At 45.3% G+C, this 24115-nt stretch overlaps 1 protein-coding gene across 3 annotated transcripts in view; it reads right to left on the reverse strand.

Annotated features, from left to right (window-relative positions):
* Positions 1-24115, reverse strand: part of FBN3 (fibrillin 3) — a 117124-nt gene that overhangs the window by 37416 nt on the left and 55593 nt on the right. For all 3 annotated transcript variants that reach the window (XM_083811440.1, XM_083811438.1, XM_083811439.1), the window contains exons 9-17: positions 13941-14066; positions 5447-5599; positions 4563-4760; positions 3775-3918; positions 3053-3172; positions 2451-2576; positions 1832-1954; positions 860-1135; positions 414-467 (exon numbers count right to left, since the gene is read on the reverse strand). In XM_083811440.1, the coding sequence (XP_083667566.1) occupies positions 414-467; positions 860-1135; positions 1832-1954; positions 2451-2576; positions 3053-3172; positions 3775-3918; positions 4563-4760; positions 5447-5599; positions 13941-14066 (1320 nt within the window). The remainder of the gene's footprint in view (positions 1-413; positions 468-859; positions 1136-1831; positions 1955-2450; positions 2577-3052; positions 3173-3774; positions 3919-4562; positions 4761-5446; positions 5600-13940; positions 14067-24115) is intronic.

Here is a 24115-nt window from a genome sequence, read left to right on the forward strand (position 1 = left end):
AAACGGAGTTGCAGGGTGCCAGAAATCAACTACTTGATTCAATATGCAGTCTGCAGGGTTGTTTGCTTAATATTAACTCAAGGTTTTGTAGGGAGGAAGAAAGACATAGAACATCCCTATCCTCTTGTGCCCAGGCTCATGTCCACCCACAGACACTCACTAACACAGAGATATAATCTTGCATGCACTCACAACCACCCAGGCTATGCAGCCTCCCCCAAGCTTACTCACAAAGTGCTCTCACATAAACAGGCATAATGGTCTAATGCTCCTCCACAGCACTGAGTCCCTTATGGCACACGTTCCCACAGTCACACAGATGTATGCACACTCAGTTAAAAGCAGATGAAAGAAAGAGCTGAGAATGACTTTAGATGCGTCTATCTAGAATATAGTATTTGGGATGCATGTACCTCTGCCATCAGCTGTTATACCGATGCCGCTGCTGCAGAGTGCCTGGAATTCAGCTGCGGAGAAAGCACAACAGAGCCATTAGCTTTTCTGGACAGTTCAAGCACAGTGGCATTAATCTGGGATTTATTGTTTGTTTGTTAGAATGTCATTTGTGGGCTTCCAAGCAGTGTCTGTTTACACTTAGGCAATGTATATTTTAGAGCTGGTACTCACAGCTAATAGTCCAAAACTGTGAGAATCTCTGCAATGAGATCGGCATCAGATTTGCTTGTTGATTCAACCTAAATTTGTTGACTGCAAGGTTACACCCCTTTCCCCCTGCCCATGGCTTTTCCGTACCATTGCCAAGCTGTCTAGGCCATCTCGTGAAGAACCTGTCACAGACTCAGAACATCTCTGAGCACCTTCTTGGCTTTTTGCAAACCCAGACGGAAGAGGAGCTCACCAGAGTTTTTCGCAGGACAGGGTTGGCAGGGCTCTCCAAAACCATGATCTGGGTTAGCACAGCAGCACTCGGACTTCGTGACTGCTCCTGGAAAGGGCCGCGCACACGTGCCCTTTTTAATGCCTCCGTAACAGGTGCTGCGCATGTGGGTGTCCACACAGACTCGTCCATCCACCCCGATAGCCAGGCCTCCAAGGCATTCACATCGGAAGGAGCCCTCTGTGTTTATGCACCAGCCATTCATACAGATTCCTGGTGTCTCACACTCGTCGATGTCTGGAGGAGGAAGCACAAACTGGCTGTTAAGCTACCCATGGGCAGGAGAACACAGAAAGGGGCTTTAGCTTATTGCATTAGCTTATTAGCATTATTATGATGCTTTAGCATAATGTTCTGCCAGGCTCTGCTGATGATTCAAGGAAAGGAATAGGGATCTGGAGGTCTTCAGTCTCCTGAGACCGACCCCCTTCTCAGAGCAGCAGGGTCTGTACTCTGCTATGTTAATGGAGCAGTGAGACAGAGAATTCACCTTGTGTCACAGCAGTGTGTTAGAGGAGTGCTACATTTTCCTCTTCTTCCTTTCTCCACTCTGCCTTCACACCCTAAACTTCCTGGCTTTGGGAGGTGACACACGAACCCTGGTGGAAGATACTGTAGAGGCTGGGGAAGCCATGAAGATGATGGCTTCCAGCTAACACTGTGTAAGCCATACACAGCTTCACAGCCCTGCTTAACCTCCTGTGGAAAGAGGATTTAAGCTCAAATTTGCACCGAAATAGTTGAGGTGCAAAAAAATTTTCCCTTGTGCCCACTCTGTTGTTAGGGAAGAATTTCTGGCAGCAGAGCAGGAGATGCCTGGAACCAGGCTTGCTTTTTCTTAGCTTCCCTTGGCCTCAGACTCATTGCAAGTCCCCAAAAACATGTGTGACAGACTGGGAAGAGAGCAGAGGCCAAGCTCAGAGGCCTACTCACCGACACAGTAGCGTCCGTTGGGAGCCAGCACAAACCCTGGCTTGCAGATACATTTGAAGCTGCCATCTTCATTGATACACATCCCATTGAGGCACATATTGGTTGTGGCACATTCATCGTGATCTGAGGAGGACAAACAGAAAAAATGAGCAGGGTCTGAGAGCTCCAGCAGGACTCTCCTGTGCTCAGACACTCCTGTCACCAAACTTGTAGTCAAATTGCTTCTTACAGCAGTAGGTGCTAATCCTCAGGCAAAGTTCTCACTGCTACTCCTGTTAAGAACTGTCCTGTACCTCAGTCAGCTGGTCCAGCTTGCAGTAGGACTTGTACCTTAGCTTCTGGAGGCAGCAACTCTCAAGGTGATAGAGAGTATCTTGCTTCCATACCTCTGCTCTGCTCTGCTCTGCTCTCCTCTCCTCCCAAGAGATACCCACTCAAGATACACTCTGCCATAGCAGTGTCTATCCAGGATGAAGGAAGATCAGCACAGATTAAAGTATCCCCCCAGGCAGGATGTAGTCTCAGCTCAGATTAAAGTATCCCCCAGGCAGGATATAGTCTCAGCTCAGCTCCAACTTCCCCACGGCGATGGATGATGACATATCAGGAAATAGCTTACCAACGCAGTTCTTGCCATCAGGGGTGATTTCAAAGCCAGCATTGCAGATACACTGAAAGCTGCCATCAGTATTAACACAGCGTCCATTCCTGCACATCACTCCATTCATGATGCACTCATCAATATCTGGCAGGGAAATAAATATAGGAAATCAGCGGCAGTTGGACTGAGGATCAGTTCCAGCTTAATCAGCTCCATAAGAAACCCAGAAAAGTGCTCTCAGTCTTTCATAGTGTATTCTGCTCCAAGATGACAGTCTTCTCCTCTGTGCAAACTGCAAAAGGTGGAAATGTATGAAAAGCTCTCTGCATGTTCTGGGAGCAGCACTAATTTTGAGATTTTAGAGCTCTGGGATCTCAGGACTTCCATGATGTCCTGGTCGATATCCTGCCCTAGGGCTCCCCTTGTATCTGAAACGATCCTATGCCTGTTCGAGCCCATAGTAGGCAGCAAAAAAACTCACACAAAAAGCCATGGACAGGCTTACTACTAAGTGTCTCAGAGACACTTAACTAACTATTAACTTAACTCTTTGATAATCCTGCTGAAATTGGTGTAGCATACAGTGTCTCCCCCAAAAGGCAGGGACAGAGAAGACATACCGATGCAAGCCTGCTTTGTAGGGGTGCTCTGGAAGCCTTCATGGCACTTGCAGTGATAGGAGCCAGGTGTGTTCACACAATCACCGTGCACACAGGGGCTGCTGGAGCACTCATCCACATCTGCAAGAAGAAAAGCTTAAATCTGTGAGTCACTAAGGGAACACACACACAGCTACTGGGAAAGGCGACAAATGCTGGCTTCTGTGAGTTGCTGCACCCATTGACAGCATGGCCAGCAAGGATGAAAGCAGTCACATTCTGCATTGAGGAGCCAAAAGCTGGAGCTGGTTGAAAGGTAAAGCCAGCCAGGCCTGAATACATGATAATGACCACGTAGAGAGTACAGTTAGAGGAGAAAGGGATCAGAAGCCTGCAGACCAGAAAGCTTGACCTCTTTCATGTCTTTTTGGAAGCTCTGCCCACTGAGCGAAGGAGGGAGAATATAGGTTGTCTTGGGAATCTGCTAAGCAGTGACAAGCAGCTAAGCCAATGGCAATGTTATGGCTACCAAAGGAGAGTTGTCACCATTGCTGGGTAGACAAATCCTTTCCATCTTCTTCCAGCGTCATTAGCTGACATGAGCCCAACTACAGCCTCTCATAGGGAGCTCTGTCTGGGATGTGGGTTGTTGGGGCAGCAGCCTAAGGTGATGTCGGGAGCTTGCATGGGGCTGGTGCACGGTGGGCGCCGACCTGTGTGTGTGTCAAGCAGATTCCACTCACCAATGCATTCTCCACGCACATCTTGCTTGTACCCCATGTTGCACTCACAGCGGTAGCTGGATGGGGTGGGGATGCAGCGTCCGTTCAGGCAGAGGTTAGTGAAATGCTTGCAGATGTCAATGGTCTGATTTAAAGTGGCAGTTCCTGGAAAGCACAGAGACAGCATCAGACAGATATTACAGCTCCCTTCCCGTTTCTGTCCTCTTGAAGGAGGAGCAGTAAGTCCACCATGGTGCTGCAGACACAAACTCAGCCGCCTCAGAATGCCCTGCAGAGTGCTGTGGTACCAGATGTGCCCTCACCCTGCTGGCATCCACAAGATTGCACAGCAAGTAAGGTGAGAACTGATATTTATTGTCATCCAGTGCACTTCTGCAGGCCTCAGCTCTCGGCCAGGAGCTATACAGAGATGCACAAAAGAAGAGAGTCCAAGGTGGTGGGAAAAAGTCTGTTTTGGGGAAGCAGAGAGTGAAGCAGTGACGTGAAAGCTTCATTCCTGTTTGGTAATTAGAAAGATATTCTGCACTGGAGCCAGCTTCAGCTCCCCTGCTCTGCCAGGAGATGCTGTTTGATCTGCTTCTGGGCTCAGCATTCTGCATAGCATTAGTGTCACATCCCATCACCTCCACAATGTCATAATAAATCTTGTATCTGGCTAAGAGCAGTGGTGGTTTGCTCATGTGTGCACAGCTCAGAGAAGTGGGCCGGCACACAGGCAAACACGCTGTGTATGTTCTGAGACAGGCAGCCAAGTTGGGTCAGCACAGTAAGAAAGTAATTTTAATTACCAATGCTTGAACTTCCTGGGCCCATTCCAGGCAGACCTGGGATCCCGCCTTGTCCATTTGCCCCATTTGGTCCGATGCCTCCAGGTCCGTTGAGTCCCGGCCCAACTCCATTGGGCCCAAATCCAGGAATTCCTGGAAAGCTCCCAGGGAACCCTGGCACGACTGGGAGTCCTTCAATGCAAAGCCTGCGGTACTCATCTGAAACAAACCAGCTGCCTTAGTGCTTTTCCAAGAACGCCTTAAACCCCCCCGCTGCCTCCGCTAGAGTGCAGAGAGCAGAGGCAGAGGGGTGGAGAGGCAGACAGCAGGTAGGGTGGATGCTGCTGGGAACAGGGCAGATGGGTAAGGAGGGCTTTCATGCTGCACACTCTAGACCAGATGATGGGACAACTTGCCAGGGTGTTTGGCAATTGCTTCTTGGGGTGTGTTGGGCAGATGGCACCATGGGTTCCCTTCATGCAGGAAAGGAGGGGACACAGAAGGGTGATAGACTGGTACTGTAAAGCTCCATCCTTCTCAGAGGAGGGGTTGCTGGTGATAAAGGAAAAAAGACAGGGAGATACAGATAGCTACGGTGTTACGCCTTCTGAAGGCATCCTGATGTGTGGTCTCACCATTATTTGGCCCCAATGTTCAATTACGGTGGGAGCCAAAAATTGCTGAAGGGGTACGAGGAAAGGGATAAATTCGTGCCTTGGCTGAAGTCATCTGGCTTGCCTTTGGATGAACCCCAGGCACAGAAGCCAGCATCCCCACGCAACGTTTCTCCGGGTGTTATGTTGATGGTGTACCATGTCTGTGCAACCCTGGGGTATAACTACGGCAGGGCAGAAGAGCCACAGGTTGGACCAGCAGAAGGTGGAGAGCCTTTGCATTGCACTTACCAGACCCGCGGACAGGGCACATTTCTGGAGTCTGACCGATGGCCCAGCAACGCCCCGAGTCACAGCAACACTGCATCTTCGTGTACTGGCCAGGGAGGTCCCCAGCACAGCGGCCCCCGATCAGAGCAGAGAAACATGTCCCAATCCGCTGGTCTGCAGAGAGGGAGAGAAGGAGACACATTCAGAGGGGATCATCATCACACTCTTGGTCAGGTTCCAAGGGCCTGTTCCCATTGGTATTTCTTCTTCAAGTCCATTATCCTAATCTGATCTTCTGTTCTGCCTCATCCTCCCACATCGTGATGTTCTCCAGAACCTTCATCTGGTGCACAACAAGGCTGTAGGAGACAAGCTTCACCCTCTAGTGTTAGATCCCAGATTCCCGTTTAGGCTCCTATAAGCAGCCTGACCAAAACCAGGAAGAGGCAGTAGGTTGGCAACACCTCTCCACTGGATTCTCTCCGTTGGTTATTGCCCTGAACCCCGCAAGAAGGACAAGGTGATTCTGGTTGAATTCACAGAGCAGAAAACAGATGAGATCCCCCACTTCATCTCATGTTTCCTTACCTTCCCATTTCAAATAAATGAGATTATTTACAGGTGTCTCCTTTCTCTCAATAGTTTCTGCACTGATGATGGATGTCAATAGTCAGGTCTGGGTTCCTTCACTCACCCACCATACACCCTGAGTTACCAGCTGGGAGAGAGAAAAGGCTGAGGATAGCTGGTCCACAAGAGACATCACTGCAGGCATCAATAATACCACCACCGGACAGCCTGACTCATCCTCTCAGCAGGGGCAGATAAACTGTTCTGGAGTAAATCCGTTATTCAAAACTGCATCCTGGGGCTGAGACCTCCGTTATTCAGGTTCCTCCTGACATTGGTGTCTGTCTTGCTTATTTAGGTTACACTTGTGACCAAGGACTGTCCATCAGTGTCAACATAACAGTCCCTGAACATGACCACATCCCAGAAGCTGTAATAACAAATGCACCTCCCTTCCTTTGTGGACAAACCTGCTTAGCCTCTGCAGAAGTCTGGCAGATCTGATATTTGATTTTGACATACTTTAATTTCTTGACTGTGTTTTAAGAATGAAGTGCTCCAAAAGACAGTGTTTGAGGGACCCTTTGGAGCCTCTCCATCACCTCTAAGCATGGACTGGGACAAAGTCCCTCCTTACCATTTCATGTCCAAATATACTGCCTCAAAGGTAATTCAGACCTGCTAATGAAATCCAGGAACAAAGAAGGCTTGGTGAAAATGGAAGGAAATGTATTTGTAAATATATTTTGGAAAGTCATTATCATGTCTCAGGTATACAGAAAGTTGAGCAACACCCTCATCTGTTGACAACAGCATAGAGTCGGAGACAAACTCAACCAGACAGAGGGAGTACTGGGAAGAGTGAGCCTGGCTGTGTAGCTTAGTGATTGCAACCTCTAATAAAAAGACAAATTTCAGCAATGTGCTAAGTGGGCAGTATTGCACCTCACTAAACCTTGTTCTCCTCTGGGAAGGTGTGGGTGCAGCGGCGTACAAGTGTGTAGGGAAAGTTCCCTGTTGACTGCTAAACTAATGAAGGTTAGAGTTGCTGTTTCTTTGTTTTGTTTTCACTTGTAGCAGGACAGAACTGGTAGACCAAGGTGGCAGACCAAGGTGGTTAGCCACCACTTTGGCAAGGCTGGGGATCAAGGTACAACACTTCCAGCATTAGCCAGTGATCCCCAATGTTGTACTTGTACTAAGCAACGACCTTTCCACAGCCACCATGGTCCAGTGTGGGCCTGCACAACTCAAGCAAGGCCGTACCTTTTCTTTCCAGAATGGTTATAATGGTACCTGCCCCAAGTTCCTTGCTTCCCACGAGGAAACACTCCCTGCCAGGTTCCAGCGTCGCTCCCTAACCAAATGGACTGTTCCCAATCTCACACGCCTCTCGTCTGATGGCCTCCCATTCCCAGAGGATGCCTGTTTCAGGTCATGGGTCAGTTCCCACAGCCTGGACGGAGCGGTAAGAACAAGCCCTGGATGATGGTCAAAGCCTGCAAGCACAGCCAAAGCCACAGACACCAAGCCTGGCAGTGGTGTTTAGTGTGTGTGGCTTCTGGACAAGGCCCAGGAGACTGAGGGTCTTTCATATGTCTCGCAAGCCTTGTCTGGCACCAAGCCCTTTAGGAAAACCTGGAATCTTCCACTCATTCATCTCCTGTCCTTGTTTCTCAAGTAAATTAATGAGGGGGAAAGTCTAGTCTGATTTGTCGTCTGTGCTTTTAGACTGAATTAGCCAGCAGGCTGACACTTTCCTGAAATATAACTGAAATTAATTGCATGGAACTGTTTGATCTGTGGGCTGTAGTTACATCTCTTCTTTAATCACATCTCGGGGACTTGCAGAGGACAGTAACCCCGTTTAAAGCCAGGGTGACTATACCAGCAGTTCTTTTAGTAACATTCCTTCAGCCATTCCCCAGCACCGAGTTCAACATGAACTGTTCCTCTAAACAGAAATGTTATCCACGAAAGGGACTTGCAGTAGGGCAGACAGACCAGGAGAAAGGAACTTTGAACAAGGGAACTGAATGCAACACAGGAATAGCTCCTAATCCTAGCAAAGCAAAGTACTAGCTGTATGGATGTTTGGGTCATCCCACATCCTTGATCTCTGGCAAATGAAGAGAGTTCAAAAACAATGCCCGTATCTTTGTGGGTTTTGGTGACAGCTGCTGGTGTGTAGAAGAGAGTCTTATTTCCACACCACCTTGACAGGTTGAGTGTTATTTAACATCAGCATGAAGCCCACTCCTATTCCAGAAAGCAGCTGCTCTCTGAACGAGCCAGGGCAGCATAGTGGGGCCACTTGGAAAAATTGCATGAGCCCCTTTACCTCAAACCATTGGTGTGAATTTATCTGAATGAGCCACTTAGGACAGAGCTTAGATGAACTTCTAAACTGGAGGGTGGTAGTTTGGAATAAACCCTCTGGGCATTAGAAATAACAGATTCCACCCAGCCCTTCTGTTCTTCTATGGGATGCTTGCTGCCATAAAGGCAGTGATACATGGTGACAGCCAGCCAGTTAATGAGCAAGAAGTCATTTGGAGAATGCAACTTCTTCTCCTACAGACAGACACATGTTGACAGGTTTGACAAGGCAGGGAGGTCACAGCAGTTTGTGTAATGGAGGGAATGGTCCGGCCTTTACTCATCTGGATGAACATTTATTAAATTCAGCTGTCTTTGCTGCAGTTTGTAATAATCTCTTTCAGAAATGAAGGTCAGAACCAATTGAAAACCCATCTGGAGCTGCCTTGGGCAGAGGCAAGGGTGGATGGAAAGAACAGTGGGTCCCTGCAGTCCCTCTGTGACCTCTTCCAGGACCACCCACATGCTGGAGGTACCAGTGAAAAGCCATCATGTTTTTGTTCAGCCTTCCTCTGCAGCTGTTATGGGAACAGATTTGCACAATAACCTTAGTAAACCAGATAAAGCTGCAAGTGAGAAATAAGGTGCACATGAGATTACACAGTGCACAGAGGTGGTGGATAGACCCACGGGTCTGTCAGTGGTCTCTGATTCAGGAAGGCTGTGGATGCTTTATAAGGTCCCACCAGGAAGGTGGAAATAGAATGCAGCAGGAAATGGAATTTGGTCTGCATATCATTTTGGGACAGAAGCAACTCCAAGACAGAGCTGCCTGTCGGTGTCTGGCAGAGTCTGCACCTGTATGGCTGGGCCTGCATCTCAAAGGCAGAGGTGTGGCATGATGCCTGGGATGAGCATTACACCAGGAGCTGCACACTCTGGGTAACGGGTGATAATTCATCACAGCAAGTCTCCATTCGTGGCAGTGTGGACATCCTCTCTGTGGTGGGCACAAGGTGACTAGGATCTGCCATGCACCTGCAAATGACTGGCATTTCGGGGGGGTTAAGACATCTAAAAACTTGTTGTCTGGTTCCAGTTTTTAAGCAGCCAGTAGAAGAGATAAAAGTCTGTGCAAAGGAATTGCATACAGCAATGGATTCTCACGGCATACATACATAATTTTCTTCGATTTGATCATGAGTACTTTATGGAAGTCACTTGAGAAAAGGTGAGACACTTAGAGAATGAAAATAAATTTGAAAACTTATTTCTAGTTGTTTCTGGTTTAAGGGAATAAACTCTTTTCTTGATTTTTTAAAATTTCATTTGTTTTTCTCCACATTTACAACATTCATTTCATCACAGAACATTTTTTTTCCCATCAATTCCTTTTTGTTATTTGTAAATTCCCCAAGGACTGGGAAACTATAAAAAAGATCAGGGCAAAAGTTGCAAAGGGGCAAAGGAAAATGAAAACAAGGGGAAAGATATTATCGGCTTGCCTTTACCAGTGCACAAATATGAAGACAAGTATAAAAAGTTATTATAGTTTTTTAAATTACTATTTCCCTAGTTTTGCACTTTTCATCCTGGTGAAAAACTGATCTGTTTCTTTGGAGGTGGGGTGGAAGCAGGCAGAGAAGGAGGAATAGGAAGCACTGGTACTGCATCCCAAGGAAGAACTTTTGAGGTTAATTATTTCTTCTAATTTGTGTCTTGCCTTTTACTGAAACTGAGAATCTCAAGCGGCCAAAACCAAGCAAACTAATGGTTTGAAAAAGGCATTTGGCTCTGACTATAAAAGGACCTGAGGGTGATTAACTCAGCAGGGAACTGCAACACAGACATCAGCATGTAGCCAGAGGACTACCACCCAAGATGTCCAATGGTGTTTGGTTTGCATGGAAGAAAGGTGCAAAAGGAGCCTCATGCAGTGGTGAGGACTAAGGATGTCATCACATGTTCTCAGTTTCTGGAAACCTAACCAATTTCATTCTTGTCTGAGTAAGATAGTATAGATGGTGGTGTCCATCTCAGTGGAAAGTGATGTGAGAACAAAGGAATAATGCATCCTCTGGGTGCAACTCCCACTAAACCAATATCCATGACACACCTTGGCCACCAGTGCCACTTCTGCTGTCTCACTGAAGGAAGGCTGCAGTGCAAACAGGGAAGCTCTGGATTATCAGAAGGCAGTTTCTTTGTTTGCAAGTGATACTGTAAATTCCCTTCCTCCCTGGCTCCTGGCTGTTCACTGTTTTCTAAACTCACCTTTCAGTTCAACTGTTTTAAGCCTGAGGTATAAATGCATCCTTGAAATAATTCTCCCTCCTCTTTTTCTTGTTATTGTCCCCAGCCAAGGTCCCACCAAGTCATGGACCCCCTTGTCCTCCTGGGCCTGGACATGATGGTGCTCACCAGAGGTAGGAGGATGGGAGTCCCAGTGACTATGGAGCCTTTCTATACCGTCAGTTCCTGAAGGTATCTGGGAAGAGCTCCCCTTGGCAGCATACCCAGTTCCCTTGACCCCTTAGGAAGTGCTGAGAGCTGTTGGGGGGCTCTGCTCATAGTCTCTCCAGCTCCTTCGTAATCCTTTTGAGCCTGTGACCCTCACACCGCTTCCTTTTTGTCATTTCTTACCATCATAAATATTATCTTCTCATATTTCCTCTTTCCTGTTGCTCTTTCCCTTCCTGGACAATGACCAAAGCAGTCAGAAAGGGTTCTCCGGGCAGGTGAGGCCCTCAGTGACACCCTCACAACCTCCTTTCAATCTCTCACAGTCTCTCTTTCAGAGCACTGCTGCCCTATCAGGAGAAATGAGCAAATAAAGCAATGTGCAGGACTGCTGGCTTGCACTGAACAAGAGAATACCACGTGCATGACTGGAAATGCATCTGAACAACCATTTTACTCATTTTAAAACTATGCTTCTAAGCAGTTCTTGAAAAGCAAACCATTGTACAAACAAGGCTCACAAACTGCTAGAGCAGATTCTTCTGCTGCCTGCAAAGCACTGAGCCTGTCTTTTACAAGCATAAATGAATGAAACTGTTGTGAATACACATGGAACTGGATTCTTTGTGTCAAGCACAGATGGTTGAATCATTCAATAAATGCTCATTTCAAATGATGACGGACTTTCTCCAGCTACGCCACTGTTTGCATTTTACTGAGGAAGGCAGCTAATGAGATTTGGGATCAACTCAAGCTCAGTGTCTTGCTGTTTCAGCTGCAAAAACTACAGGAGATTATTCAAATGCAATAAAAAGGTGTTTACTTTTCTAAAGAGGGAGGGGAAAGGGATGGGAATATATGAAGTTTGCCACCATAAAGTCACCACATACTCAGTGTGGGTGCCCCATTATATATAAAGCCGTATGTGGTCGTTTCCAGTCTAAACATCTGAGAGGTGGCGGCATGACAATCTCTTCTGCTCTCTCCTGATGCTGTTCTTGTTTTAAGGGTGTCTACATTATTTATTAACTTTCAATTTTACAAACTATTTATTTGATTTATTTCATAGGATGTAAATAGTGGGTTAAAACTCCCAAAATGAGCACTAAAACCCCCTCAACTGATATAAACAGGGTTTATAAAATATGGATTCCACTGCAACAACACCCAATGGTAACTGTGTATTTTGCCAGATAAAATATTGTTCGTCCCAAAATATGACAGCACACTAGCAGCATTTATTAGCTCAGGGAAATGGCTAGAGCATGATGTATTGAGTTTAGATGCAGTCATAGTCCACTGTAGCTAACTAAGCTTTGGACTATTTTTAAATTTGGTCTTTCTAATTTTATTTAGTTCTCTTTACTTGAAACACTTGTTTTCAAGGAAAGTGGAGAAATATCCATATGACTCATCAGACAGCCTTCACACCCCTCAAGGCTTATGGAAGGACCTGGGAAACAGGGAGGAAAAGAATTTCATTCTTTTTAAAACCTACCAGGTGCCCAAACAAGGTGAAACGTATGTTATACTTTATAACATTTTCTTTCTGGAACTGAAACATGATTAATTTTTATTCCAGGTTCTAGGGATATAAAAGAGCTTGGATTTTTATATTTATTTTTTTTCTTTATTAATTTCCAGGACTTTCCACAGAAAACTGTGCCTGACATTTTCCATTGCACTAACAATGATCCTTGCCAAAGATCCTTGCCTTTCCTGTAACAGTTCCTCTTTACAGATCCTTGCATCCTTGCGTTTCTAAAGGCAAATTAAGTTTCTGAATGAAGAGACAAACCCTGGGGTTCATTTTGACTAAAGTAACTGCCCCTGCTGAAAGCAAGTAAGTAGAGAGCTGATCTATTTATCATAGATGCTGTTGTCTGTTTCAAAGAGAAATGGACCATCAAATATTTACAAGACTTGGAAAAGAATTTTGATCTGTTAAACATGCAAGATTCACTCCAGGCTCTGTAGTCTGGAGGCAAAACAGCTCGTAAGTCTGGGGAAAGCTTGCCTGGACTTGAGCCAATTCTGGAAAGCTTTGAAATATAGGCATCTTGAGCCAAACTAAGACAGAGTGAACAGGTATGTTCGAGCCTGTTAAGTGGCACACACTGTCCACAACCAAGCCCTTCATGCAGTCTGCAAGACTGTGATTTCCTTATGGGCCTGAAAGTCATTTTGTTGCCAGAAATTGGATATTGTGGGAGGAAGGTGGGCTACAAGGTAGTGTGTAAGAGCTTACACAGCAGCCTTGTAAGCCTGCAGGCTCAGCATGTGTGCAGGAATTGGTGTCTATAGTGCCCCGTGCCATGCTTGGGAAGCACCTCTTTCTTTCCAGTGACTACAGAGGGAAACCAGACAGCCAGCTCCACAGTGCAAAGCAACTCAGTCCTGAAAGGTTGAGTTCAGTGCAGTGAAATGAGGCCAATTGAGTCCACAGCCCAACTGCTTATTAGCTTGGGGCAGTAGAGATTTATGAGCCATTACCTGTAGTCTAAACAGGAAGAAGGAGGAGATGACAAAAGTCACCATTTATTTGCATTGGTTGTGCAAACATTTGGAGTAAGCTTTCCTGCTCCTTCACCTCTGCAAAGCAAGCGGATGAATGTGCAGCTGCAGGGTGTTCCCTGTAACTGGGCTCCTCTTTGATTCAGGAAGGCCTACAGGCTTTTCCTTGGACCTTCACACTGCGCCATTAACCATGCCTTCAATTCAGTCACAGGGGGGCTGCTGATACCTCTGTCTGTCTGACATTTAACGCAGGAGAAAAGTGATAGGATAGGAGCACAAGGGTTCTACTTCAAGCAGACCACTACCCTAGCCAGACACCTTCCACCTCAGTCCTCTTAGTGTTCCTGAGCAGCCCCCTGTGAAACGCTTTAAGCACTAAGACATCTGCAGCTCAAGTTATTCTCTGTGACTCGGAGATGGGGAAAGCCCTGGTACACAGTAGCCAAGGAGGAGAGCATCAAAACCTGTGACCAGGCCAGACCATGGCAGCACATGAAAGGACAGCACATGAAAAGCAGCATCTTACAGCTATTGCATGAACAATGTGTCCTTCTGAAATGATTTCCAAATAGCTATCGTGATGTGAGTTCTGGGTTTCAGTGTGACCTCTCTCTACATCAGTGGTTGTGAGAGCTATCGAGCATCTTACCAATGCAGCGGGATCCATCTGGGCTTGTCATGAAACCACGCGGACATGTGCACACGTAGCTGCCTGCTGTGTTGGTACACTCACCACCATCACACACGCTGGAGACTGCTCCACACTCATCCACATCTAGAAAAGAATAAACCAACAGTGATTATGTTTCTTTGCAAACCATCTCCTTTCCTACCTGCAGTATCGATCCAGGACCAGAGCTGGGAACACAGAGGACAGCTGCTGGTGTTAAGGACTGTCATGGGATGATTGAAACCCTTAGTGGACTCCTAGCAGTAGGTCAGTAGAGAAAACAAGACTCCCCTAAAGAGTAATTCAGAAGGCTTCATGAAGGCATCTACCTATCTCCACTGACAATATAGGTCTTTGGGTAGGTTGATCTAAAATGTTCAGCTCCCTGGAGCACAAAGGAAGCTTTAGGACAGAAACACATCTGTGCAGGTGCCTCAACAGCTGTTCTGAAGGCAGAGATGCTTCTGAAAACATCATGTTTTTAAAAAGCACTGGACACCTACAATATTCACAGAATTTTTCCATACAGGAGGAATTTGGTTGAATTTTAAGACAAGTGTCTGTACTAGACCTGTGTACTAACAGTAAGACAGAATACAATGTGTGATGAGCCCTTCTTTCCTGGAAGTGGCTGAACATCAACCTACTGATGGGAAATAGTGGATTAACTCCTTGTTTTGCTTTGCTTGCATGCACAGCTTTCATTTTAGCTAGTAAACTGTCGTTATCACAACCCACAAATTCTTGCATTTTTACCCTTTTGATTCTCTTCCCCATCCCCCTGGGGAAGAGTGAGCAAATGATTATGTGGGGGCTTGCTGCCTACTGGTTTAAACCATGACACCGTGGAAATTAAGATTTTGGAAAGTAAGATTTTGTCAAAGCACAACAGCTATGCTCAGGACTCAGAGAGGCCAGGCAGCCTCAGTGCCCAAACATATGGTAATGATTGCAGAAAGATTACCAAAGTACTGAAATTCAGAGAAAACCACACCAATGATATAGCTTTTACCACCTGAACTTACAGCGTGATCTGCCTAGTGTGGAAATACAGCATACCCTCACCACAAACTGAACACAGAGACTAGTCTCATTGCCAAAGGCATTGCTACCTGAGTCTGGATGCTGAAAGAGCTCCGACAGGAGCTTTTCGCATCCGCATCTCACTGCAGAGCCAGATTCTTCCCTCTGCCTCTCCCCCACGTTTCCTTCCTGATGCAGCTGATGTCCCCATGAGGAATTCTGTCTCCAAGCAAACATCTCCCTGCTCCCCATGTACCAAAATCTGCCAAGTAACCATCAGTCCCTCCAGATCTTCAGGCAAAACATGTTTTTTATCCTAAGGGAAAGCACATAATCCTATCCCAATGGCTTACATTGGGCCCTGTCAAAATGAGTTTCTACACACAATCCTCCAGCTGTGCCTGAACAATTAGGGATTGGATTATGGTTCTCAAGAGTCAGCTTTTTCATTAGACTGTTCATAGAAACCAGATACTAATGCCACATCTCATGAAGCTGTTTACACCTGTGAAGCTGACAGGGAAACACACTCATGACATCCCACTCTACACTGCACTGGTGTGGCCTCACATTGAGGGCACCACGTTATAAAATAGGACATAAAACTGTTAGAGAGCACCCAAAGGGGGGCTATGAAGATGGTGAAGGGAAGGTCCAGAAGGGAAGACACATGAGGAGCAGCTGAAGTCACTTGGTTTGTTCAGCCTGGAGAAGAGGAGGCTGAGGGGAAGCCTCATGGTGGCCTGCAGCTTCCTGATGAGGGCAGTGGAGGGGCAGGTGCTGAGCTCTGCTCTCTGGTGACAGCAACAGGACCGGAGGGAATCTGCATCAGGGAAGGTTCAGGCTGGATGTTAGGAAAGGTTCTTCACCAAGAGGGTGGTTGGGCACTGGAGCAGGCTCCCCAGGGAAATTCATGGCATCAAGCATGCCGAAGTTCAAGAAGCATTTGGACAGCGCTCTCAGACATACGGCCTGATTTTTGAGTGGTCCTCCAACCCAGGAGTTGGACTCAATGATCCTTGTGCATCCCTTTCAACTTGGGATATTCTACAACTCTATGATTCTATAACCTGTCCCATGCACTTGGGCTTACTTTTACACATACTGAAATATAAAATTTCACATGGGTGGTGATTTCCCAGACTTCTAATTTGTCAAGATCTCTCTCTTTAAGGCCTCTCCACACTCAAGGAAGTCAACAGCTCCTATTAATTGAATATCATCTGCAAACTTACTTGGTATGAATTGGAGTCCTGTGTCCAGATCACTCTGTTTCTAAAAACATTGAAAAGAACTTGCCCTAAAATGGAGCCGTGGGGAACCCCACTAGTGACTGGCCACGGGCCTGATGAAACCTCATTTACTATAATTCTTTGAGCCTGACCCATCAGCCAATTGTTCACTCATTGCATTATGTATTTGTCTGTATTTGTCTGTATTTGTCTATTATGTATCTGTCTTTGGCTGGACATTTGTGTCCAAAAGAATACTATAAGAGATAGTATTGAAAGCTTTGCTAAAATAAAAATAATAACAAAAAAAATCACATTACTGGCTTCTCTCTGTCAACTGGATGGGTAACTTTGTCATAATAGGAAATTAAGTAAGTTACACAGGACTTTCCCCTCATGAACCCGTCTTGACAGTGACTAATGACTGTGTTGTATTTCAAGTGTTTTTTTTCAGTAACTGCCAGAATAATCTTTTCCATAATCTTACCAGGCTCTGCAGTGAGACTACCAGGCCTGTAGATACCAGGGTCTTCTTTCTTACCCCTCTTGAAAATTAGAAAAACATTTGCTGGCTTCCAGTCAACTGGGGCCTCTCCAGATTTCCAAGACCTTTGAAAAACAATTGAGAGAGGTCTTGCGATGACATCAGCCAGCTCTTTGGGTACCCTGGGATGAATCCCATTGGGACCTATAGACATATGTGCATTCATCTGGAACAGAAAATCCCAAACAAGCTCAGAGTTGGCTGGAAGTTTATCATTCCCCCAGTCATGGCCCTCCAAATCAGGTCTCGAGGGATCCCAGGGCCCATCATCAGTGTTACAGGCAGGGGCAAAGAATCATTAAAAGTCTCTGGTTTGTGGTGATGATCCTCATCAAGTAACAGACTTATGTTACCTCTAGTCTTCCTTCTCCTGACAACACACTTTAAAAAGCCCTTTTTGTTGGCCCCACAGTACTGGCCAGCTTCAACTCTAATTGAGTTTTGGCCGCACGAATTTTCTCCCTACAACAGCAAACAACATCTTTGTAGTCCTCCTGTGTCACCTGACCTTGCTTCCATTGCTCACCATACACCAAGAGGGGAAGATGCATTCTTATTTGTTTTCTCAGTAATTCTAAAATTATGGTATCATAAGCATAATTTTGGCTGCCTTTTGCGCACAGCAGACACTGCCTCTGTCCTTGCAGTGTTCCTTTAGTTCTTTGATGCTCAGAGTCCTTGTAACAGATAAACATGACCTGAAACCTAGAAAGGCAGCAATGCAAATTTACAGAAAACACTTCCCCCACCTGGGCCCCTGCAGGGAAAGAGATTTTATCATTACAGTCTACCCTGTCATTTAATTACAGGCCTGTGTTTGGTTACAATTTGCAGAACACTCCAAGAGATAGACTTTTATGAAGCAAACGCTGGTTGTACTATCAGAAATAACTGTTTAAAACATCTGCATAGCTCTCTTGAAGTTTGTTGTATCAGAGATCTGGAGGCCAGCTGACAGGCAGGCATCTTATTAGCTCACTATTGGTAGTGTCAGTCATCCAAGAAAAAGTGTATGTGAGGGGTGGGCAGGAGTGACAGCAAATACATTCCTTTCTTAAGGAAAAACAGTTAATTCAAAAAGTTAAATCAAGCTGTAACATTTTTTTTTCTTCATTTAAAATCCTAGCTCAGAAGATTCCAGTGTTAGCAAGACAATATGCAGAAAAAAAAAAAGAAAAAAAAAAAGCAAACGTTTCTTGAGACTACTTGCACATCCTGTACTTTGAGAAACTGAGCTCTGGGCTTTGTTGTTATTTCACTTCTTCCCAACCACATCTGCCTTCTTTATTTTCTCTTTCTAAAGTGCCTCATAGTTTTGATTCATTCAAAGCTGAAGTCCTTGGAGAGCTTGATGCCGTGGGACACATATGTACACCTCTCATTAACACCCAGCTGCCAGTTCTGGGTAAGGAATTCTTCCAACTCCAACCTGGCTACTTCATGACTTTTCCAAATATCTGTTAAGAATTAAAGCAATATTCTGTGCACTCTGCTCTTCAGACAATGGCAGAATTCAATGCAAACGTTGATTTTGGACCTGATCTCCATTTCGTTGGGTTGGACTTGGCCTGATCATTTAATACTGAAGATGCTGGAAGCCAAAGGCTACAGAACTTCAGAAACAGAGAGAGTTGCAGCCTGCAAAGCCCATCCAACACGGGTGCCCACAGACTGAAACCCCAACCTTTCCATCTGCTAGAAAAAACAGGAACTGATGGAGAAAACATCTCTGTGTCACGTAGCAGAGGTCACGCCTCATCAGCCCTCTCTCGTGCAGCACACGGGACTCTCAGACCTTCCCTTCCAGAAAGCACAAAGAAACCACAGAAGGGAGTAATGGAACCCTCCAAGCCACACCAAATCCATGGAAATGAGCTTTTAATGGATACAAACAATGAACTCTTTTTCTAGACATTTTGTAAGAAAATTGAAAACACGCTAATAAAATGGCTATCATGTTCCATTGGGAGGAAAATGGGCCAGCCTACCCTCTCTGCTCATGAAAAAGCAGGAAAACTCCCTCCGATTTAGAAACATGAATGAGATTCAACAGAGTAAAAAAATAGAGCCTTGTCTTCATCAGCAAATTCAGAATTTTGTGTGGCGGTGACAAAAAAAGACTACTGCAGACTAGCCCTTAGGGACATAAGTGGCATCTAACATGTCAGTCAACAAGTGCTGAATAGAAAGAGGTGAGTTAAAAGAGGAGAGATTTGTAATTAAAGGATCTCTTCTTCCTTGGCAGAATCTGTCTCCTGGAGATGCAGATGACTATCAAAAAGGATCTATCGTGAATAGATTTAAACAGAGCTTGTTGCACAAAGCATGCAATGCCTTTCACCCCCTTGCCTGGTGTTTCTCTATGTACTTTATTGTATCTTGTATGTATCATTCAGGAACAGATTTGGATATGAGACATTTATTCCTTTTTGGGCACTGGAAAGCATCTTGGGTAAGTTACTGGTACTACATACTTCACCGATAATAGAGCTGGCATAGCATTTTGTTATTCCATACAGGAAGGGCTATTAAGACAAGAAATGAAATTATTGGCAGAGAACCACTGAAATCATGGAAGAAAAAGTTTTGTTCAGTTGGCGATTTTATGCTTGAGAACATGTGACAGAATTGTTCCCTTAAGTATAATTTTAATGGTTGCTTTAACATGTCACTCAGTGTAACAAACTCCCCTTCCCTCTGATTTCTTGATAAAGCTTTTTGTATCAGGAAGATGTAATGATTTCAGTTTTGATGTTTCCTTCCTTCATTTTGTACCATTACTGTCAGGAGTGCTTTCTTGTGTCCTCCTCAACAATGCTTTCTTCCAGCAGTGTTAAGAAGTTAGCTTGATAAAAAGCATGCTACTCTTTCAGAACTCACACACTTCTAGTCCCCTTGCAAACCTCAACAGATCCTGCTCTTTCCCTGATCCTCCATAAGCCAAGCCTAGGATGTGTCAATTTACTTGTAAGCTGACTTGCTCATCTTCGCATACAAACAGAATATAAATGCAGTCCTTTGTCCTTTGCAAAGCCAGCCTTGTCTTCAGTACCGGTTAAGAGAGCAGCCTTCCCCATCCTCAGATCCTGTCTCTCCTCTTTCCCCCTCCTCGCTGAGTTTCACAGACTGCTTATATCTTTCAGAAAGTGAGCAGGCGACTCTCTGTGCCAGAAATTTCTCATTATGTGTTGTACAGCCCCAGGCTCAAGAACTCTTGATCCCTCGAGCTCCCTCAGAATACAATGAACAAAGGCATAAAATAAGCCACTATTTGAAAGTGTCACATTCATTAGAGATGAGCTATAGAAATAACTCTGGAACTAAGCAACCCTGAACTTGGAGAACATGTAAGTTCAAATCCAAGCTCGATGTTGTGTGCACATTTTCATGTTTAACAGATAGAACAAAGACACAATTTTCCTTATGGGGATGACCAAATTTCACCCAGTGTATCCAGCTGCAACCATCTGATATGCTTGGGAGATCAGGGCCTGACCTGGACTGTGTTATCAGCATAGTAGATCTTGCATAAGAACTGCATCTTTACTCTTCAGGGATTCAGGAACTGAAAATGAAGCCTTGATTTCATGTGCCATTTCTGTTAAGAGATAAGTATCACTATGGAAAGCTAATGATATTATTTCTACTGCTTATTCCCACTGATAAACAGCCCAAAGAAGATTAGTGGTACATGCTGCTGCATTAATGAAGGAGACATCATTTATCAGCAAACACAGTGACACAGGCTCTGACCTTTGGCTCAAACACAATCCCATCTGCTGACTTCACTCCCCGGGAAGAATCCTATAAGCAGAAAATACAAGCTCCTGGGAACTAGGGAAGAATTTAACACAGACATTTCATTTAGCTTTAATATTTCCTGGTTGCTGGACTTGAATGAGGCATCTGAAAACAAGAGGAAACCATTTCCTCTTCCCAAGAGAGATGGTCTCAGTGCAAGCTGAGAATTCACTATTTTCACCAGCTGCAAAATAAGTGCAAACAGATTCAAAAAGGGAATTCCTACAGCTTTGAGATTTTAGATTTGGAGCACACCTGGATAAAGAACATATCCTCTTATGGTTGTAGTCATTATTTAGATTAAAAATCCCTGGCCCGGTGTAGTTTGGACTGTTACAGTGACTTTGGCGGTACAGACATTTCAGGAGGTTAGGAATTAGGTGCTTATCTGCTGTACCAAGCAGTTCACTCCTGACATATCAAAGCATGCAGCAAACTCTCTGAGACAAGGCTTAGCTCCTCAGTTGCAAAGGACCTTCAGAGATATATCTAGTCCAATTGCCTGATCACTTCAGGACTAACCAAAAGTTAAAGCATATTATTGAGGGCATTGTCCAAATGCCTCTTGAACACTGGCAGGCATGGGGCATCAGCTCCCTCTCTGGGGAGCCACTTCTAGTGTTTGACCACCCTCACAGTAAATAACTTTTTCCTTATATCTACTGTGAACCTCCCCTGCCGTAGCTCTGTGCTGTTCCTTTATGTTCTGAATAACACTTCATAAAATGTTAGCATCAGATGAACGCCTGACAAGATGCTGGTTCTTTATTCCCCTGGAATATATGAAGTACATGTCCCAGAGGGGAGCAGTGATAGCCCAGATGACAGTATCCTCTTTTCCTTCATGGTGGGGACATGTTGGTGATTCATGCCTGGGAAATTAGCCCTCAAAAACAATCACAACTTTTTCAGCTTAGAGCATCCCTCATGTTTATGTCGCTCTCACAGAAAGACCCCTAGGTCAGTAAGTTATACTAAAGGCAAGCACCCTCCTTTGGTGGTCTTTTTAGCAACTGAGGTGAGATAAGCTAAGGAGCAGATACTGTAGATGCTGGAGACATCTCTTTTTATGGCCATCCAGGAAGGAGAGTGAAAGGAAGCTGTTTATGGCCGCATTGAGCTGCTTTTGCAAGCTTTCTGGGAAGTGAGGACCCACGCAGAGGCCCCTTGCATCTGGATGACAGATTCAGACAATGGATTGTTTTTAATCTTGGTGTATAGAAGATTCCAGCTAAACTGATATCATATGTGCTTTGTCTGGTCCCCAGCCAGCATGGGTGAGGCAGACAAATGCAAGAACAACTTTTTGCACCCTGAGGTTGGGTGTGTGGTTCTAGTACAGCCCAACTTTTGCCCATTGGCTAGCCAAACTGCATGGGACATAAATTTGATATGGGGAACTGGTTTGTTGCCTGAGATTTGTGTTAAATGGCTGTTTCGGATTCTTCTGTTTCCAAGTCCTTGGGTGCTGGAGCACTGCAAGGAACCCTTCTGTTCAAACTTTGTAAAGTCCTATGGCATCCTGCCAGTGAAGATGCACTGAAACAGATGTTTTCTCAACAAAAAAAAGGAGTTTTCAGCCTCTGAGCTGGTGTCTTACTTTGGAAAAGTTTTTCTGAAGGGCTATACCCAGGTCACACAGCATGCATTGACAGAGACACTACTAGAATTATACCAGCCGAGAAAATGTCCAGTGGTTTGAAGGAGAGTGGGCGTATGGGAACAGTCACTGGGAAGCAGTGAGATGTTTTTATCCCTGAGAAGAGACTAGGATTAGGAGAAGCCCCATAGGATAACGTATGCTGCAAATGCACAGTGCCATGGAGGTGGGTTTTTGTCATACTGACTGCTTCTAATAGTTGCCTACAGTTCTGTCAGTAACTTTGCCACCTGGAAACAAAATTCCAGGTTAAACATCTGGATTCCAGTGCATTCATCATCCCTTCTCTTCATTACAACAGAGTCTTGGAGAAGAATGAAAGGCAAGTGGAATTCCCGAAGCCCATCTAGGTGGGACACAGTCACACGAGCACAATGAACATATTTAAACCTGAAAATGGCATACATAGGCCAGCAGAGTTTCGTTAAGGGATGTGGGAAAGAGCTTTAATAACTGATGCAGGAGCAGCTGTTTTCCTTTTCACAGAATGACAGAATGTTAGGGATCGGAAGGGACCTTGAAAGATCATCTAGTCCAACCCCCTTGCCGGAGCAGGAACACCTAGGACAGGTCACACAGGAACATGTCCATAGTGGGTTTTGAATATCTCCAGAGAAGAAGACTTCATAACCCCCCTGGGCAGCCTGTTCCAGTGCTCCGTCACCCTCACTGTGAAAAAGTTTCATCTCATATTTAAGCGTCATATTTAAGGGGAACCTCCTATGTTCCAGTTTGCACCCGTTTTCATTTGTCAGATGTTTGGAAAACACAACAAAATGTTTATTCCTCCACTTCTGAGTAGTGCAGCCTGCCTGGCAAGGCAGAATAACAGCTGCAAAATGCCTGGGGGCGTCCTTCCTGTAGGTGTGTCCTTCCTGTAGGGGTCTGCACACCTCTCAGGGACATTCTGAATGGCGGTAGCGGAGCTGCTGAGACTGGACCTTAAGGAACTGGAGTCAAGCTATCAAAATAGCATAAAGAGTGCTCAGATTGGTGGCACGGTGAATAACATATGGACTGTACACAGTCCTAGTCTGTGCTCCACATTTTACTATGGATTTGTGTTTTATGGCATAGAACAGGTGTCTAAGATCCTGCTTCTGGGTGAGTTCTGAATTTAGACAACATAGTGGACAATTTATCTTAAATCAGAGAGCAGACGGTAGTCCCAGGGACTTCCAGGTAGAGTTCTGCCTTAACTACCACAAATTAAATTCCTCCAGCTTCTGTGCTGAAGAAGAGGCAGAGAGTAGTTTCAGTGACATTCCCCTCTATAAGTTGACAGAGAGTTGGAAAGTTGGCTGCACTCCCCAAGCTCCCCACAGCTCAAGGGCAAGGCTGACGCTGAGAAGACACGAGCTGCATTCCCCCCTGCTTCGCTCCATGCTGCAGTATCTCCCTAGCTACTGCTAAGGCAGTAATGCGTTAGAGCATTCCAAACCACAAGCACAAACTGAAACACTGTACCATGTCCAAGAGAGATGATGAAAATATCATTCCCATCTACAACTCATTTGAAGACGAGCAAGGTGCATCCCACAAAGCAACCAGGAAGACTGAAGATTTTGGCAGACATCCCTGGGGTGGTATGCTTCTGCTATGGGGCTGGGACACTATCAGGCTCCCTGGCTAAAAGGAGGGATTCACAGCCATGTTTCTGATTGGCAATTCATGTCTATGGTAACAAATTTTCTTTTGTACTCAAGGACAAATTTCAGGCCCTGGCCAACATGTCAGTTTGGAATAATGACACCTAGTCAGTGAAACAAAACTGCATTTACTTGTTCCACACCCTCATCTTCTGCAATCAGGTCTTCTGCAGTGCAATGATGTTATTTCTGATTGCCTTGTTCCACCACCATCTGAGCTAGTCAGGCTCTACCCACTTTGCCCT

The sequence above is a fragment of the Anser anser genome (assembly GCF_964211835.1).
Source record: "Anser anser genome assembly, chromosome: 25".
Classification (NCBI taxonomy): Eukaryota; Metazoa; Chordata; class Aves; order Anseriformes; family Anatidae; genus Anser; species Anser anser.